At 42.1% G+C, this 20147-nt stretch overlaps 1 protein-coding gene across 5 annotated transcripts in view; it reads left to right on the top strand.

The window, feature by feature from the left end:
* Positions 1-20147, top strand: part of LIMCH1 (LIM and calponin homology domains 1) — a 182544-nt gene that overhangs the window by 115692 nt on the left and 46705 nt on the right. For 3 of the 5 annotated variants that reach the window (XM_063336357.1, XM_063336356.1, XM_063336358.1), the window contains exons 6-14: positions 862-972; positions 5517-5712; positions 9953-10202; positions 10875-11147; positions 14819-15103; positions 16359-16613; positions 17922-18266; positions 18979-19299; positions 19870-20103. In XM_063336357.1, coding sequence (XP_063192427.1) covers positions 862-972; positions 5517-5712; positions 9953-10202; positions 10875-11147; positions 14819-15103; positions 16359-16613; positions 17922-18266; positions 18979-19299; positions 19870-20103 — 2270 coding nt within the window. The remainder of the gene's footprint in view (positions 1-861; positions 973-5516; positions 5713-9952; positions 10203-10874; positions 11148-14818; positions 15104-16358; positions 16614-17921; positions 18267-18978; positions 19300-19869; positions 20104-20147) is intronic. The other 2 variants (XM_063336359.1, XM_063336360.1) reach the window with 2 other exon arrangements.

Below are 20147 nucleotides of genomic sequence, written 5' to 3' on the forward strand. Positions count from 1 at the left end.
AGGGTATATAAACATTTGCAAGAGCAATTCTTGGCTTTTTTTTTTTTCCACACTAGTTTTGAAGTGACTTTTGGGTTATGGAGAGACATCAGGTCAGAACTTGAATGAAACCACTAACTCTTCCCGCTTTAGGCTGATAGAAACAGCCAGATGCTCAAAGCTTTTGATTAATCTTGCGCTAAGCATTTCTTAAGGTAGCAGAAGGCTGGAAGTAAATATTCCCGTGTCATCCGTTTAATTACAGTAAGATGATTAAAAATGGAACTACCTTTTCGACTACTTTTCAACCTTTCTTAGTCGAAAGACTAAGAAAGTAGTCTTTCTACTACCTTAAGGTAGTAACTAACTACCTTACTGGTAGTAGAAACTACCAGTTTCTACCAACTACCTGGCCTTGAAATAGGCAGGCACACATTTCAGATGTTTTATTTATTCCATTAGTCTTATCAATTTTAATTAATAATCACTACTATTAGTACTTTTTAGAGATTTTTGTCCTATTGGATTTACAAACAGATATATTTATGTGTGTGTCTTCTAGACAGTTTCAAATATCTTGCCTAGTTTTTCTATTCAGACTTATTTTTGTTGCTTATTTTCCAGGCAGATATGACAGTTCAATTTTTTTTTTATAAAAATTTCAGGAAGATAATGTGTTAAGTTATATATCCTGTAGGACTGTTTAAATTTTGATAGCTGCCCAATGGATTTGTGTTTAACCGCTGACAGACACTTCCCTTTCAATTCTGATTTGTAACAAAATCTTGTGCAGTTTAGAATAAATGAGAGGTGCTGAGGGGAAGTAGATTTAACTAAGTAACTGCGTAGATGGCTTCAATTAATTCTTATTAACTTCTGCAGGTATTAGTCACCATTTATTGGCTAGGGAAAGCGGCAAACAGCTGCACGTCATATAGTGGATCAACCCTGAACCTGAAGGAGTTTGAAGGTTTGCTGGCACAAATGAGAAAGGTATCTCTTTGTTATGTTTTGGGAATGGAAATTTCATTTGAATTATTACTACCATAAATAACCTGTTTGTTGCTAAATATAAGAAAAATAGAGGACTGGAGAACAAATTACTTAGTGAACCCCTACCTTCTTTGAAAACATTTCTGACTCTACTAAGCCAGCTTTGCGGTGATATCAGTGGTGCAGCACTTGATGTCAAACAGAGCTTTAGAATTGTCATGTGGCTCTGTCATCTTCATTTCCATAGATTTTGGGTTGAATTATTTTCACTTATGACACAGAGCTCCAGCTAAAGAGCTGAGGCTCAAAAGTTAACTGGCAGGACGCAACAGGAGCAGAGATTTTTCTTCTTTAAAACATTCAGTCTCGTGGGCAGCTCTTTTGTTTTTAAGTTGCAACATAAAGCATCAAACCCCAAAGTATCTAAATAAAGCTGAAGGGGAGGAGGAGGAGATCATGTTTCACCAAGGGCATAGTTATGATGAATCTGTGTTTTGCCAAGCTCTCAATTCTGGCTGCAGTCATATTCGGTGGTTTATGATGAGCTGAGCTCTGTTGGAAAGGAAAACTTGTGATTGCTTTAGGGTGGTTTGGGGACTTTTGGTTGAGCGCTCCAGCATGCCCTGAACCTCGACGTGAGACACTTAACCTTGGTAATGGTTAGCATTGATATCCAAGCATGCCTTTACTGGGGATGGAAGGGGCGAGCAGCAGGCATGTAAGAAGACGGCAGCACCCGGTGCTAACGTTGCATGTGTTGGACATGCTGCTCATGAAAGGCCACGCAGATATGTTCTCCAGCCCACAGAGAGCTTCGTGCCTGCTACTCCCTCCCCATCTCATATAACAGCCAGGTCACCACAGTCAGTAGGGTTTGGGGACCATGGGAGACTCTCTGCTCTTTACTCTCCTTGCGCTCTGTCCTGCTGCATTTGCACCAGCTGCAGCTCTTCATTGTGGGATCTCAGAGGGCCAGCACCAATTGCCACCGGAGAGGAAGAAATACCTAGCTGACTGATAGCATTTCCTACACCCTAGTGTGACCAGAGAGCCTTAACTAGGTGGGTAAAATCCCTGTTTGTGAGCTCGGTTCCTGTGAACAAGCAGGTGGAAATGGAGAGGAAAAGAGAACATCCTGCTGCTCTGTAGAGGTTTATTTTGGTCTTCACTTGAAATGACCTGCGCTAGTCGCTTGGGACTTTTCCACTCGTGGGTGATATGACTGAGACCAAGCAATAAAGAAATGAAGTTAATTCTTGAGTTGTTTCCAAGTAGAAGATGCAGGGAAGGAGCAGTCCCCACTCCGAAGGGTCTGAAAGGTGAAACAAAGATAAAGAAGGGAGCTAAAGCAGAAAAATTGCCAAAGTGCAGGTTGTTAGAATGTTAGTTCCGCATGGTATCGTGGTTTATTTTTTAATGTTTAATCTCGCAGCATGGGGCTCCTCCTTTTCCAGGTGATGCTTACCCGTCAAACTAATCAGAGCATTTTGGAGATCCCATGTTGAGCCCTTTTGTGGGATGAAGTAAGCTGGGGCCGAAAGGCAGTGTTCTCCAGGGAGCTGATGACCGTGGAGTGCCTGGCTGGGCAGCGCAGGTCGAGGACAAATGCAAGAGGCTGGAACTTGATTCGTTGCAGATGTTGGAGTTGGGAGAAGGGTAGAGATCTCATAAAAGCTGAAAGCTATATATTCCTTTAATATAAGAACAGAGTGCTTTGCAGTCCTGAAAAGTCTTGTTTAGGTGATGCTGTTACGACGGCCACTGGCGACTTACTTTAAGGTCACCTCCCTACTCCTGTACCCCTGCAGTATTTCCCGTTGGCAATTGTGGGCTTGTCTGTTACTGAATTTGAAGAGGATTTGGTTGTAAAATAAAACATGTTAATCATGCTGTGCAACACTCTGATGTTCTTTATAGCTGAGCTCGAGTGATGAAAAGACACTTTATCACATTCTCTACTGGCATTTTTTTCCACAGAATTTAACAATTAAAATGGCCATAAATTCAGTCTGGCTTAGTTTTTCTGTTATAAGTCCTCTCTGCCCTCCTTTTTTAATAAGCAAATCAAAAGACAGCTCGGATGTAAGTTGTCTTGGACTCATCTTTTTCTACTTTTCATACTGAAAGGGCTATTCATTTCTAATTTTATTCATGCTAACTCTGTTTTTAATTTCATTAACTCTCTGGCTATGCATTCTTCTGTACTTTTAAACTGGAAATTCCCAATGACAAAATGTCCATGGCTTTTTGATTATATTTAGTGGGTGGAACTTCCTGGAGAAATGCATCTTTTATTTGGCAATCACGTTTTTACTACCACTCGGTGACATACTGTGTTTTCAATTAGATAATATGAAAGACTAATGCGCTCTTGTGTGTCATGTTACGGTGTTATCAGTCCTGCAGATAACCACTTTCTTTTTCCCATTGATAACATTTGGGAGATGACGTTTGCTCGGAGCAGGACAAGGACCCGTCTGTGAGACGGCTTTGGACTGGGAGAGTGGCTTTGCCAAGGGGAAGGCTGTAAAGAACACGTTTACAGAAATCTAGGATCCCGTCCTGGTGCCTGCCTCCTAATTCCTGGTGAGCGGCCTGCAAAATTAACATCAACAGGCCTTTGAAAGTAGGGTCTGCAGAACTCATTAGTTCACAATTGGACTGTTTTCAGGCTCTGGGAGATAGTGGATGCAGGATGGGGCTTTTTGCCCAAGTTTAAGTCCCCGTAGCAGCTGAGCAGTTCTGTGTCATTTGAATACAGTAAGTTAGGAAAATGGAAGTGTGCCTGAAAATTGAGAATAGCTGCTTGGTATAAAGGGATGAGGGGATTTAGGGAATTTGGATTTTTAAAAAGATTTTTGGATCGTGTCACAAACAGGATTTTGATAGGATTTTTAGATTTGTTCTTGGGTGTGTGTAACTCATGCAGATTTCAGGGAGACAGATCTTTGTTGTCTAGTGTTTCTATCAGTATGTTAGTTCACTAAGCAGGACTGGGGAAGGAAATTACATAGGATCTAATTACTACTTTTAGATGAATTTTATTTGTTTTTAGAAAAAACTTTTGCTTCAGTTTGCAGTGAGGTTACTTACTGACATTACCACAGTTTAACGTGGCCTTAGGGGACCTTTGCCGCTGCCCTTAATGTGGTATTTTGGCAGCGTAATAGCGAGTGGCACTAATTAAGCCTTCTTCCTGAAAAGTCTGTGCAGGACCTTGGGTCTGATCTCTCTGTCTCGCTTTGAGCCTCCCTCTTTTCCAGCATGGAAGCCTTGATATGTTCCTGCAGGGCTCTCCTCCTTCCCTGGCTTCTCCAGCAAACCCGCTTTCTTGTAGAGGTGACCTGCCACAGCATACTGTGATGTTCTCGATTGATCTTCTCATTGGCAATATTAGTGACAAGTAAAACCTTAGCAGTGAAGGACAGTGGGAGCTGTGCTCAACATAGCCATTGTGCTCCAGCTAGTGGTAAGCGGGGGGTGCTTCTTAATTAGGAATTAATATTCAAATGCTTCTGGGGGAAAAAAAAAAAGGAAAAAAAAAATCACATTCCAACCTCTTTGGGTCACAAAATGTCAGCCTGATAATGGCACCCACATCTCTGACTTTACTTACTGTCGGGGGAGAAAAAAACAGATTTATCTTTGCATAAAAGTAGTTATTTTTGGTTTTTCTCAGCCTGTGCGATTGTAATTAATGTTAAGACGCTCTCTGAAACAAGGGATTTATTATAATGCAAGGGTGAGGATGGCTTCTATTGACCTTTTCCTCTGCTGGAGTTTCAGTGTTTTAGTATGTGCTGCTTGCACTGGAAAGAATTTATAATCACAGGGCTGTCAAAGACAACCATTGTTCTCCCTGCTCTGAACATGTGGGTCAGCTACAAGTGCTTTCATATCCCCCAGAGCCAGGAGCTGGCAAAGAGTAAAGAGCAAAACTGAATTCTTCTGAGGCATCAGGAAAAGCATTTTGCATATTTTTCATTGCTGATTGCTTCAGAAAGACATCCCTCTTTCATAACAGGAATTTCTCTTCAAGGTAGAGGGAGGCTGGGGCACACTGCTTCATTATTTTGCCGAGCTGAAGCAGCAACAACAAATGCTGTCTGCTGATGTCCCGGCCAGATACAATAGATGGGCAAGGGAAGGGGGGGATCTTTTGGAAAGCAGCAGACTTAAACCTGATGCAGAGACGATGCTAAAACTGTAGTGCCTTTGCCTGTGCTATGGACTATGGACGACAAGTCAAGTTTCAGGTTCCTTTCAGTTTTGATTGGTTTATTAACTTGCCTGTTGCAACTTTTTCTCAGTTCTTCCTACTAATCTAATGAGCGGGGTTTCCTCTTAATCAGCATAAAATTGGGGTTTACTGCAAGCTTGCACTTTTGTTTCGAAATGGAGAAGGGGCAGAAAACAAGGAAACCCTTTTTTGGGGAGGAAATTTTTGGTGTTTGGGAAGGTTCTTTGCTGTCTGCTGTGTAGTGGATCTCACAGGTATGTCAGTGGCTTCTTTATGAAGAGATACCTGCTGTAATTCCATGTAGGAAACAGAGGATATTGAGAGCCCAAAGCGCAGCATTCGTGACAGCGGCTATATAGACTGCTGGGACTCGGAACGCAGCGATTCCCTCTCCCCGCCTCGCCACGGCAGAGATGATTCCTTTGACAGTCTCGACTCCTTTGGCTCCCGCTCGCAGCAGACACCGTCTCCAGATGTAGTGCTCAGAGGGAGCAGCGATGGTAAGTACTGGTCACAGTGCCGCACATGCATAATGCTGTGACAGAGAAGCAACGTTTCGGGAGCAAATGTGCTATTCGGAAGCTGGACACAGCCTCTGAATTGTGCTAAACCAGTGGGAGAACTTTTCTGTGAATGCTGATTTGTGCTCCCCAAGGTTTAGATGACTTTGCCAACAACTTGAAGTCTGTCTCAGTCAGGGTAGCGTAGCATTGGAAAATGAGTTACATCATTCCAGTGTAATTTTATGATGGGGAGAGTGCTTTTCTGGGTTACGGTGTAAGAGGATGTTATGCAGACTCATTTTAACTTATAAACTAGGCTGGAGCAAGAAATAAAAGCACAGGAACAAGGGAAATATTGAAGTGAATAAAATGCTGCCGAAGTAAACCATGGGCAGATAAATGACATAGAAATATCTTGGCGATGTCTGATACTTGACAGTTTTGAAGCCTGATGTACAACATCTTACCAAATATCATATTTGTTTTCATGGTATTTAGAAAATTGAGTAAATTAGTAGCTCCTGGCATCTGAGCTGTGGCCATCTTTGTACACCTTTGAGTGAGGACAAGCAGCTCTAGGCTTACAGAAGGGGTGCTGCTTCTCTGCCTTTCTTGTCTGATTCCCAGAGGCTTCCAGAGGCTTGCAAACACAGCGTGCTGGATGAGGAAGGATTTGCTAGGGGTAGGTGTGAAGCATGCACTTAGGTTACCTGTTGTGAGCAGGATTCTGGTGCAGAACAAAAGGATGCTTGATTGAGGCTCCCTCTGCGTGGTTACATTCCCCATGAACGGATGAATCGATAGACTTCATCAGATGAAGTTTTGTTCCACACATTAATCACTTCTCCTTAGTAATGTTATTTATTCGATTTATTCGATTTCGATTCGAAAAAAAAGGAAGGGCAGAAAGACTTTTTGGTAGGAACTAGATGTCCATGCTCTCATTTTGGCAGTGTGAAAGAAACTGGTACTAATCGTAACTGGACACATGAGAGATTTCCTGAGGTGATGGGGAAACTCCTAAAACTGAAAAGCTGTCAGGGAGAGCTGGTATCACAGCTGAATTACGAAAGAGCCAGGGGGAAAGCAGGGCTAAGATCTGCTCTGCTGTTTTGAGTGGCCTGTGGTATTGGGGCTGTTGCTGGTTGACCATCCAGAATCAGCTACTGGGGTTGAAACAGCTTCATGCCCCCTCAGACACTGAACACAGCACAATCTCCACATTATAGAACATTTCTCTGCCTTCCCAAATGAGACAAAAGTGTGGTTTTGGCAAATAGGAACACCTCATATGTCCCAATCAAGACATGTTCCTCCGTCCTGAGTGCTCAAGGGGTATCCAGTGTCCCTGCCTACTTAGAGCTGGTGGCCGGCCAGTTACATGTGTCCTGTACCTGCTTCCTATCAACTTCTGCTGTATTAGCAGATTTCGGTAAGGTTTTGTGGTTGATTACTTGCCACAGCTAAGACATACCATCTTGTCACATTCTTGAGTCCATAACAAACACAAAATAAGATGGAAGCATATAAAGCTTGTTCTTAAAAATTAGTCTTTAACCATCTCCAGACCCGTGGTGCATGCAGGTGCTGTGTGCACACGTATGACTTGTCCAGCCGGCCCTTTCTAATGTGTCCCATTTTCCCTGCTTGCTGCTGCCATAACTTCACTGCTGTCTCCTCCAAGAGCTGTGGGTGAGGTGTAGCTTGGCTGACCTCTTTTCTTTCGAACTTCGTCCTGTGGCCCCAGCAGGCCAGTGTTTCACTCAGCTAGCTGCATGTAGTTTTTGATAGAAATAACGTTTATGCAAAGCTGGATGGAGAAAAAGATTCTTCTTGCATTACTTCGCTCTCCATTCAGATAGGAGCTTTATAAACCCAATAAAATGGTAGCGAAATAAAACTATGATTCCTTCTGTTCACAGAAAAAAAAAAAAAAAAAGAGATTATTTAAGTGGTCCTAAGGTGATGATTAGTTTAGGTGGAAGCAATAAGTAGTACTTAATTACACTTCCCACTATTTAGGAACTGCTCTGGTGTCCAATGCGGACCCTGTCCCTTGGCAAAAAGCGAACAAAACCAGTGGTGGAGCAGAACAGTTTATTTAAAACACAGTAGAATTGCAGACTGACCTGCCCGTAGAGTTGCTAATGTACTCAGAAATGAATGAAATCCTCTGCTTGGCCGGCAGTTGTGCATGGATCCTTGTATGAAGGCTCTGTGCATGTCTGTGGTGTATAACTGCTTGTTACGGGCTGTGGAAACTGGCTGCTGCTGCTTCTACTGGGAAATGCAGAACAACAAAGGTTGTAAATATAAAGCACGGCTGCATCTTCCATTCGGTGCTTTGGCTTCAAGTGCCTTTTTTTTTTTTTTCCCAAATTTAAGCTGAAAATAATTTCACGAGTAAAACATGAATAATTAAAGAAGCTGTTTGTCTTTGAAGTACTCAACTTGGGGATGCTGGAAGGCACATCAGTAATGAGGGAGAGGAATCTGTTCTAATCCCTGTGCTACTGTGGTTATCTATTCCAGCGTTTCTGTCTGCCAGTTCAAGACTGGTTTTCATGTGATACAAAAATAAACACCAGAACAAAGTCAAGCGCAAACAGAATAGCAAAGAACAGTAAGGGATCTTTGAATTTTCTTTTAGCTCTTCTGTGGCACTGCTCAGTCTAATGATATTACTCTTCAAACCTTGGCTGTCCCCAGACACCCGTGGTTCTGTGGTTGCGTCCCCGCTTCTTGTTTAGACATAGACTCGGGTTACCAGTCATGGTGCTTGCTATCATATGCTCTTAACCAAAATTGTTCAAGCAAAAGATTGCTGGCAAAAAGTGCATCGTAATTTTTGTCTAACTAGCTCGTTTCCATTGTGTCTTGTCTTTTCTTACTGTTCCCTTTCACTCTTCTTCATCTCCCTCCAAGCAAACATTGAATAACTCAATCTGCTGCAAAAGCTCTTTGCAAATAACATTCCTAGCATATTTAGACCTCTTTTCCTCCCCCCACTTTGAATTATACACAAGCTACTTGTGATTTTTATGACTTCATTGTTTTCGGTTGTTCATTAGGTAGCTCAGTGAATTAGCCAGTAATTTACTAGCATGGTGAATTAGCAAGAGGACACAACCTGGGTGGCTTCCCCTCACCTCAAAGAGGGGAACAGCTATTGCACAGGCAAGTGTTGCAAAGGGACCAAGGGCCAGAGAGTTCCAGTGCTCCAAAGCTGGGAGAAGATTTGAATACTGGTGGAAGAAATGGCTGAATGTGCTCCATTTCGCTCTTCAAACCAGGGCCTGTGGTGATGTTACACTGCTGGGAGAGAACTATTTACATAGCTTCTTTGTGAATTGCTTAAAAAGGCTCGTGGTGGTACAGAGAATCTAGTGAATGTCTATGAAGTGGCTTCCAAAAGGGCTATGAGGGCAGTTCCAGTGCAAAGGCTATTTAAGGTGTTTGTCCTACCATTTGGGAGGCTTTTTTCAAGTTCGAAAAGTCTTGCATGAGTTTCTGTGAATATGTTTTTTCGAAGGGGTTAAAAAATATCAAGAAGCTTTGTTCATTTGAACAAAATAAAGTAGTCACTCAGCTCTCTTTATCTCCCAGCTTATTCTATGTAACTCTTAATTTTTCACTCTCACCTTATTTCTTTTCTTTCCCAACAAGCATTCTTCAATCTTTGCTGTACTGATCTAACCTCTAAATCCTGAGATCCCTTCCCACTCTTCCTGCCCTTTTCCATATGAGGGTCAAGTCTCTCTGTTTTGCAGTGTGCTAGATTGATTGACCAGGCAGCTGGTGGGACTGAGAGAGACACATCTGAGTCTTCTGGTTTAATGGCAGCTGATGCTTACTCTTAGATTTTGATCAAAGCTGAAGCTGTGTGCATTCAAAGTGCCATTAATATGTGCCTGTAGAAACATCCACAGATTCCTGTGACCTGTGGCTGAAGATGATTTTCTTGGGGGTAGAAAATAAGGGTTGATTGGAAAAAACTGTTCGCTGCCTGTGTAGATGATATAGCTACTACCTTCAGTGACTGATTTTAAAATACAAATGCAGGTAAAAGTGGCTTAATTTTTTGGTGCTCACATGCTAAATGTAATTTTTTTTGTGGTGTGTTTTCTGATTTATAATTTAAAAAAAAAAAACAACAACAACAAAACCAAAACCCCCCAAAACCCTGTATGGAAGTGAAAAGAAGTGGGATTTTTTTTTTTTTCTCCTTCCTCACTAGGGAGAGGAAGTGACTCGGAAACTGACCTGCCACACAGAAAGATGCCAGATGTGAAAAAAGATGATATGTTGGCGAGGCGGACCTCACACGGTGAACCTAAATCAGCTGTGCCTTTTAACCAGTACCTCCCGAACAAGAGTAATCAGACTTTCTATGTACCCGCTCCACTTCGGAAAAAGAAAGCTGAACGAGAAGAGTACCGAAAGAGCTGGAGCACGGTGACTTCACCGCTAGGAGACAGACCTTTCAGGTAAGACCAGCCTGGCTGAATTCTCCCTTCCTTGGTGATGGTGCTTTAACGCTTACCTAATTTTCATTCTTTTCATGAGATGTATGAAGCAACCTCTGCTGTGATAAATCTATTGCTGAGATGGTACTGATAAATTTGTAGCAATTGGCAAAGGTTGTGGTAGAAAAGCAGTGAGTGGAAAATCATTGTCTTGATGTCATTATTGTTGGCCATACAATGCAACGGATAGCTTGCATTTGACAAGATGTTGGTTAATACTGTGGATGTTGACTCCAAAACCAAGGCTGGACAAAAATGTTCTGGATGATCTGTTGAAGTTCTCAAGACAGTTACCCACGGACAAATGACACTTATAAGTAATGTTTGATGTATTCAATCAAAATAGGTAATACTTTTGCTGTGTTTTTAAAAATCAATTTATTTGTATGTTATATTCTATACACCAGTACTGTTCATGTAGTTGTGACTGTGTTTCTGCATGTTGGTTTCGTCAACTGATATTTCACTTCTGATTTGGCCTAAGAAGCAACACTTCCATTAAAGAGGATAATTATCTTCCTGGATCATTCATCAGAATATCCTTTGGCGTCTTGATATCAACAAAATGTGCTTATAATAAGTGTGTATGTTTCAGGCATGGTATACATTAAACCACCTTGTATAATTCAATAGCAAACAACACCCTGAAACCATTGAAGAAGAACAGAATGAAACATCAGGACTGTGTGAAAAGGAGAAAGTGGGCTCCATGGCTCCTGAGGCAAGCTCCCTTAAAAGTCAAGTAGGTTTGAATCAAAACGAAGGAAACTCCATAGACCAGTCTCCTTCGTGTAGTGCAAAAGAAACACCAGCACCCAAGGGGAAAGATGTAGAAGAGATCAGAAAGTTAAGAAGACTCGAACAAGCTGGCATTAAGGTCATGTCGGCAGCCCAGCGCTATGGCAGGTTAGCCCAACGGTGTGGGAAATTGTGCACGCTTCACACTTCTGGGATTGGCTGAAGTGTGGGTTTCCTCAATCCGCTGTGATTTCACTTCTAACAAAAATCCAGTCTGCTAAGCACTCACCATTGCTAGTGAAAGTCTTGGTCTGGAAAGGCTTGTGATGTGGCAGCTGTGGATTGCAGAATTGTATGATGCTAACTGCATTTGTGTGGAGAAATTGCATCGTCTTACAGCGTAATGTAAACAAACTCCAAGAAAAGTACTGCACAGACTACTTGTCACCTTCCACCTAAAGGTTTCTTGCATTTAATAAAAAATACGTATACATGTACACTAAAAATGCCTTGTTTGTGAAAAAGTTTCGGAAACTTACTTGTTGGTGATGGGATGGTTTAGTTTACTGCACCACACTTTTTATGTGGTAATATTTTTAGCTGTGTTAATAACCGATGCATTTGTTTTTAATGGCAGGAAGTATAAAAGTACAGTGCTTGTTAACACATGTACCAGTTAAAGCATGGAGGCATAGTTCAGCAATCAAAATTTGACTGACTTTGGCATGGAGTATCAGTAGTTATTCACTTATTACCTGTGCTATTTATTTTTGGATGTTGTTCAGTTTGGTTATTTCCTGTTCTTTGACTCGAGAGCTGAATGATGGCTAGGCTCACTGCCCACGCCTTTCCATCATCTGATATTGGATCCTCATGAAAAATCTATCTTTCTCATGGGGATGGCCCACAAAGCAGAGTTTTAACCAACGCGTCAGAAGACTGGGCTCTTATAAATGACAAAAATGGTTTGGCTAAAGGGTAAGTGTCCAAGCGTCCTCCCATCTAAAACACTTTATTTTGGATTGTGGGGTGAAATCCTGACAGTGAGTAGTTTAGCAGATGGTGGTTTACATTGTGTGCTTTGAGGTGTAGTAGTAAAAAGTACAACTCTTATGTGATACAGCCTGTTTATAGGTACAGTGAGGCTTGTCTGTGGCCCTATACAACCGCGCCATGTGCGGTTAAAACAGTCACAGTGTATATGCTGTCACATGTCCTCTTTTCAGGTTTGCTTCGCTGTTGTTGAGCTGTAGCTAACCAGTGTTTGTGTGTGGTCGCATGGTACTACCTTAACAAAGCTAAATGCTAATGAAGAGGAACTATCGGTCATAAATTAGCCCTTCAGGCTGAGTTATTTTCTTAGTTGATCAGGAATCCATAAACCAGCAGGATAATACTGCTTTTAATTTGATACTAATCCTGTTCTGAGTCCAAGGACATATTAATAGCTTGTGTTTAGCAGTGCTGTGCACAGCAAATAGCACTGTTTGCACTTGCGTTTGGAGGATGCTCGCCATGTTATCTGAGAGTCCCTTTTCCAACCCTGTGCTTGATCTGCTGGATTGATCACCACAAAAGAAGCACATGTGAATCAAAAGTGTGGTTCTTTGGCATGAAATCGGGTCTTCTCTTTCCTTGGGCAATCTGTTGTCCTGAGAGGGCTGAAGGAGAAGGGAACAGAAATAACAAGCTATTTTCCCCCCTTGCTCTCAGCAGAAGCAGCTCCTGGAATTTGGCAGCTGGAAGAAGGAGGTGCTGCTGGCTTTCTACCCCAGCTGAGCATCAAAGAGCAGAGCTTTGTAGCCCAAGCTTCACCCTAGTGAAGCAGGAGCCTGCTCCTGGCAATTGCAGAAAGACACAGCAGAAAAGGCAGTGCAGTCAGAGGTCTGTAAGGAAAATTATTTGTATGTGTAAGTGGAAGAATAGTGGGTGAGAAGGGAATAGTTCAGTAGTGAAGCTTTAGGATACAGGGGAGCATTTGATCATCTCAATGTCTGATTCTCATTCCCTGTTCTTTGAACCTCTCAACTTTCTCCTCTTCTTGGCATCAAATTCAAATTTCTGTGCACTAATGGCACTGAGCAATTCTCAGTCCCTCTTGTTTCTGTATTCTGATCTTTTATTTTCTCTTTCACCCCTCATACCCCTCATCTTTCTATGATGCCAGCCTCTCTTTTTTTTTTTTTTTTCACCTGAGGTTGTCAGTTGTCTTCCACTTGCTCTGAGTTGTTTACAGGCTGTTTTCTCTCAACATTTTGACCTCTGGAGGACACCCACTGTGACTTTGAGTTCTACAAGGCATCTAATTGTTCCTAAAGCTGAAACTCTGTTGGGGACCTTTCTGGGTCCAACACAGGAAGGATTTGAACTTGTATGCAAATGCATTTTTTGCTTGGAATCTAAGTACTTATCTCCATTGCTGTAACATGTTCTAGGAAAGGACTCCATTGAACTAGATGCTATACAAATGCATGCCAAAAAGCATTGTCCCTTCCCAAAGGAGTATATCATCTCTTTATAGCATGTTGTTTTATTGATATGTGATCCTCCTTGCTTGCTTGTTGTCTGCATCTGTCTCTTATTTACACTGTTGTATCTGGAAGATAATGATCATGTTCATGGATACTCCCTAAAAAAAGGAGGCGAATTAAATCTGTTCTAATAAATGATGAAGAGGGGGAGGGTAAGAGAGGAATGTGAGCAAATGAAGAATTCTTGGCACGTTCGTTGCAAAAGGGACATGGGCTCTTACCTTGACAGTGCCTAAGTATGCAAAACCCTTTCATTGTTCTGAAATGGAGTAGAAGGATCCACAAACCTGTATAAGACCCTGCTTCAGCAAGTGGAAACACCCATGGTCTGACACTTTGGAAGTGCCTAGTGTAGCAGCATGGACCTGTGTGGTGTTTCTGGGTCCCTTTGGAGTGCTGTGTGCCAGTGATGTCTGTTGCCTTAAATGAAATCTTGATCCCTTACGGAGATCTAAGGAAAAAGTTGCCTTTGACTAATTTGAGAGTTTGATTTTTAAATGGGAGAGTCACATAGCTCTTGCCATCTGTCTTATCAGTTTGCTTGAGAGTATTGACCGTTACAAGTTAAAATAAGCTTAATTGTTCTGGGTGCCAGCTGTCAAGGGTCTTTATTGTTGTAATCTCCAGTAACAACAAGTCTGTGTTGGTATCGGTCTCGTTTCTGACCAAGGCAGGTGCCAGTGTGTTCCAGCATGCCGGTATCGTTGGCAAACTGGTGCTGTCGTTGTAGCTACTGTATGTCAGGATTGGCAGAGAAGGCTTATTCTGGGGGAAAGGGAAGATTAGTTAGGGAAAGAATCAAGCGTGGATGTGTGTGAGAAGAAAAGCAGTTAAGAATATTAGGGCAAACACCCTCAGTGATTACTCAGGTCTTTAAAAAATAAAAAAAAGAGCCATTAAGAAGAAAAAGTGCCAAATATCTGGTATTTCAGGATTCAGCAACGTTGGCCAGGGATCAGGTATTTTCATCAAATCTCCTTCTTTGTTTGAAGTGTTCAAGAAGTTTAATACTGCCATTTACAGTACTACATTCACTGCATGTAGTATGTTAAACTAGTTGTTACTGGTTCTTCTGGCTACAGCTAAATTGAGTAAAAATCCAACATGCTGTTTTTCTGTGTGAAGTCCTTGGGGATTTGTTACTTGTGTATGATAAGTTTTATTTATAACAAGGCTTTGGCCAATCTAACAGCAGCCTGGAGCATATTTGATTAACTGTGCTTGTTTTGTGACCTGGAGATGAGTGCTGCTACTGCCCCCTCCTCCCCATGTGCATCGAGAGCTTTATTTAATTTTGCTCTGTGTCAGTAAAAAGCCAACATGGGAAGACAACACCCCAGACATCATCCTTCGCAAGGACAACCCCTTCATGACACATTATCAAGGGAAGGATTCTGGTTCAGAAGATGAAGCAGTCAGCAGAGTTCCTGATTTAGAAAAGGATGACTTCGCCACCCGGAGAGCCAGAATGAATCAACCCAAACATGTAGTTCCGTTTAACTCCTTTTTAATTGGACCCTATACAAGTAAAGATAAAGGTAAACTGGAAGATGTTAAAAAGCCATTGCAGATGGAAAAGCAGGAACATGCAAGGTGTGCATTCATGGTCTTTTTCTTTCTATTATAATGCTGAATTTCACGTGGCTTATTGCTGTGTAGGACTAAAGCTGACTTGGCTACAGAAAACTTTCAGGGTAAAGTAAATGCAAATGCTTTATAAAGTGAACAGAAAAAAAAAATAATGTAGATTACCAACTGTAATTATTTGGGACCAGGAGCTTAAATTGGCTGTGAGTGTAAACAACATGAAGACTAGACACTTCTGTTATCTAAGCTCATGGGACAGCTCATGAGCATGAGTAGTGGAGAATAAACTTAGAAGGTACGCTTTTCATCTCGGCTCTTTTGCTGAGCATTTTCAGTGCACACTTTTGGATGTATTTGTTTCATCGAATGCCCTTTTAATACCTTGCATAAAACACAGACTCAGATAAGTCTTCGGTTAAGGCACTGAATATATGTCTGCTATACTGCACTGAATTGTGTTGCACATAGTCCTAATGTTTCTTATACAGCATTGTTTTTGGAAATGGAGCATGAGTTAAAAGGTTTCAGCCTAGAAAAATCTCTTCTTTCTTCAGTGATACGGACCTTTAAGGATTTGCTGAACACACGTATCTGCTAGGCACAGATCTTGAGGAAACAAGTATATTTATTTGTGCAAAGGGAAGTGATCCTAGATAAAAACACTATGTGCACATTACAGTGGACCTTGACTGTAATAACTGATACATTCTGAAAACTTCTCTTAATATCTAGTGGCTCTTTTCAATAATGCAAAACATGCCTTTCAGCTGCTGGTAATTTGATTATATTAGCATTTTCTAATGACTAGTTTGGCAGGGCATCTGAAGAGCACATAACCAAATTTTAATATTCTAATGCTATTGACATGACTCTAAGATCAAAGAAATTCTGTAGTATGTTTGCAAGCAAAACTTAAAATAACTTTGCTAATAATATGAAAATGAGATATTTGTAACTATTTAAGAGAAAGCTTATTGCAGAAATGCTTAGTACAGTAATAACTTAAAGATATTTCTTGCTTGAGCTAGGAATAGGAGTCATGCAATGAAGTGGTCTCAATAGTACGAGCGCGGGGCAGCGTAGATGAGAGGTTTCATCTTCAAATGATTCATTCCATGTTTACTTCCTAAAATTAATGTAAAACTAATCTTATAAATTCTCTTTTATCTTCTTGTGATCTGAACTTCTTCTATTGACACTGATTTATGATTGCTCCCTCAAAATATCTTTTCTTGCTGAACTGGAATGTGCATTATATTAGAAGACAACGGGTGCACGTGGCACCAGCAAGGCAAATAGTGACAAGCAAGGACAGCCCACTTCTGCAAACTGAGACGACTGAGTCAGAGGAGAAACAGCAGGTGAAAGAGCCTGATACTGAGAGAGATGATTTGGCTAAGTGGAAATCTCAAACTACCCTTCCTGAGCTTCAAGAAGATGTGATTTTTGTGAATGCCTCTATAACAAAAGCAGATCTGGAGACCTGGAAAAGATTGAAACTGTCAGGGGAGCCCAGGTATGGTTTCTGCCTGTGGAGAGGATTGCCACCCTCGGAAGCATGTTTAGTTTGCCACGATCCATTGTGTGTGCTTGGGGTTTTAAACTTGAAGAATGCTTTGGTGACAACCAGTCCTTACCTATTTGAATTTTCAGGAAGAGTCCAAAATCTGTACAGGGATGCTATCTATCATGAAATGAAAGTGTGTCCATCATTTAAAGCACTATAGTAGTTTCACCGTCGCTCTCCTGGTGGACACTTCATGTCATATTGGAAAGGATTCTTGTCGTGTGGATCAGTCTGCTTTGAAGCCACTCTAAGTTGAACGGTGCAAACGTCCACGTGGCTCCACTAACTCAGTAGCACTCTGCTGCTGCTAACGAAGCTTTCTTCAGGGCTCGGGGCGTTACACCTTGTGGGTATTAAGTGAGAATGAGCATCTCTTTGCATGAATGTGGCTATACTGCTTTTGAGACCCGAGCTAATATATCTGCATGGCATTGTACTCCAGTGCTGAGTAAACACAGCAGCACTGTTTGTCAGTGCAGCAGGGGTTTCAGAAGCCTCGTTGTGTGGTGTAGATGTGCTCTTATAAACTAAACCTCCACAAAGACAGCTGGTATGTAAAGCAGTTATTCTAAGCTATTTTCCTATGGAGATGGGCTATCACATATGCAGGTGATTTGTGACTCCAGTAGGAAAGGATAACAACTCCAAGCCATCCTGTTTAGGTACGTGCCATTTTCCAATGAAAGGTGGCCATCTGTTCAGGCATTCTTCTGATAATGTGGTTAGTGTATGTAATTTTAGTTCTAATACAAACTATCAAAACTCAATCATTCTCTCATCTCAAAGATATTAGAAGTCTCTTCATTACTTTTGAGGTAATTTATTAAAATCAAGATTCAGTCCCCTTGGTTTAGGATAAGTGAATTGCCCTTGCTAGTGCTCTCATGCCTCTGGAGCACCCCCCATGACAAGGGTGTGCTGCTGCTTGCGCAGTCCCATGTAACGCATGGCCCAGGTCTGCGTGAGCAGAGAAGGGAACTATGGCTTTGCTAGGGTGAAGAGCCGGGTCTGGAATGGGCCATATGCTACATTTCTTCCCCTAAGAAGAGCTTCCATAGATGAACTCCCAGAGTTTCCCCAAAAGGTCTGCAGTGTCTTTGGATTTTATCTGTCATTTGGGCCTCAGTGTGCCACAGCTGTTTGTACCTGTGTCCTTGGATTTTAAAATAAAAACCCTTCAAAACCTTAGGAGCATTTAATTTGCTTTATTCTGGGGTCTCATGTTGGGGGGATTCTTTTATTCCTCATTCCGACCAGCGAAGAAGACTTCAAACGTCCTAGAGACACTCTGCCACCAGCTGAAATCACGGTGAAAGCTGCAGCCCACGATGATTTTGCTGTCCGCAAAGCCAGAGCAAACAAAAAGGCTGGTACCCCCAAGCAAAAGTTTGTGCATTTTGGGCCAGTAACTGAGATTGATCAACAGAAATGGGACAAGCTTGTTGTTGGCAGAGCTTCTTCCAAGAAGGGAACAGAAGAGGAAAGCAAGAAAGATGGTGTGGAGAGTCGCTCTGGTGTTGACAGCTCTCCTTCAACCACTGCTGGCAGTCTGGGGTTTGCTGAACACAGCGATGAAGTATCTAAGCCACAGAATGAGTCCAGGTATTTGGTGTGGCTTTGGAAGTGCTGCTGAGCTGGAAATGAGACCTGTTCTTGCCAGATGCTGATCTGCATGGGGGTGGACTGCCGCCTAGACCTAAGAGCTGTTTACGCACACGGCTGTGTTCAGTAGTCATCTGACGCCTTCACAGTATCTTACCATGTTTTGGGTTACGCAAAACGCTGTGCAAAGGTCTTCTGAGAACTTGCCTCAAAATTTCTGATGGACAGTGAAATCACTGGTATCTCAGAATCTGAGCTGTCATTCAAGCTTTTTCTGCTTCCTGAATTCCAGCGGCTTTGCTGTGCCTGCTTTCAGCACATTAGGAATTTGTCGTTCAGCTCGCTGGCCTTACTTGATGTTCAAAAAAATGCTTTCTTCAAACCCAATGGATTTACTTTCTTTTTGAAGATGTAATGCTGAAACCAGAGTGTATTGGGTGCTCTGCGTTTCTGGCATTTATCTAGAGGAGAATTACAGCTCTGGGAAATTAACGTATTAACAGAGCTTACATTTCTTTGGCTTGTCTTTAATTGCTTAGTCTGTGGCTGTGGCAAGAATTTTTAACGAATGCTTTTAGCAAGCAATTCATTCAGTTAAGTTTGTGTGTTTATAAAACATTTGCAAACTGAGTTGGAGGATTCCTTTTCTTACCTTTCATTTGACCTGAGAATGTTCCGTCTATCTCGCCCCTCTTCTCAATCTCATTGCTAGTGAGGTAGCCAAGTCAGGTACAGCTGACTCTTGCAGGAGAATGCAATCACCTGTCCCAGCTTTTGGCATCGTCTCTGAGAAACAAACCCCGTGCGGTTTGAACAAACAGCAAGAAAGCACCAAGGAAGAACGTGACGGGCATTTACCAGATGTTGAGAGAGATGATATGTTGGTTAGAAGGATGGGAACTTTTCAGAGGCGTACTACTAGCCCCGTTCCCGTACATTGTCCTCTGTCAGTAGCTCCTCATCCACTGCAGCAGCAGCAAGGGGAGGCAGTAGCTCGTGAGAAGGATTTGAAGACTCCGCGGGAAACAGAAAGGTCAGAGAACAGAAGCAGATCCCTCTGAGCTTCATGCCTGGTTTGTGTGTGCTGTTAGCTGGGACCAGTCAGCAGTGTTGTTCCATTCTTCACACGGCCTTTAAAGATGTGTTTTACTCATTCATCATGGCATGTGTTCTGTTTTATGAAATTACTTACAAGAATGTATCCTATGAACATAAAAGTCTGTTTTCTTTCATAATATTTAAGTACTTCAGTGGTTAATTACTGTTCAGCATGAAAACAGTCTTTCATCTTTTGGGGGGATTTCTTTTGCAATCTGTGGTGCTTTGTCCAGGCTTTTATGCTAGCTTCCAAGTGAATAATTCCTCCCATACATTTTTTTTTATGCAATCCCCAACTTCTAATGTATCACCTACATAAGTGTGGCATTCAAGAGAGTTTCCTCTTGCTCTCACTCCCTGCGCTGTAGCTAAAGTTGCCTAGTTGTCCATCATTCTGCAACTGTCTTTTGAGTAACAGCACCCCATGTTGCCTGAGCAGCCGCTTGCCTTTGGGCTGCAGAAGTGAGCATTATCATGGAACAGTGTCACTTGTCTCTCTGAGCAGCACTGTCACACGAGAAGAGAGCCAAGAGCAGCTTGAAATCCCTCAGCAGCAGAGCGGTGGAACAGAAAACATAGTGAAATTTCCAGACCCACAAAGAGATGACATGTTGGCCAGAAGAACTGGAGCTTTCCTAAAACAGCCTGGGCCCAGTGTTAAGCAGTTCCTTCCCATGCCATTTTCAAAGCAGCAGAATAAGCAGGGCACAGCTAGAGAACTTGAGAAGAAAACTGCGAGGTAAGAAAGTTGCGCTTTCTCTTTCCCTTGCAACTGGCCCTGTG

This window comes from Chroicocephalus ridibundus, chromosome 5, assembly GCF_963924245.1.
Source record: "Chroicocephalus ridibundus chromosome 5, bChrRid1.1, whole genome shotgun sequence".
Lineage (NCBI taxonomy): Eukaryota > Metazoa > Chordata > Aves > Charadriiformes > Laridae > Chroicocephalus > Chroicocephalus ridibundus.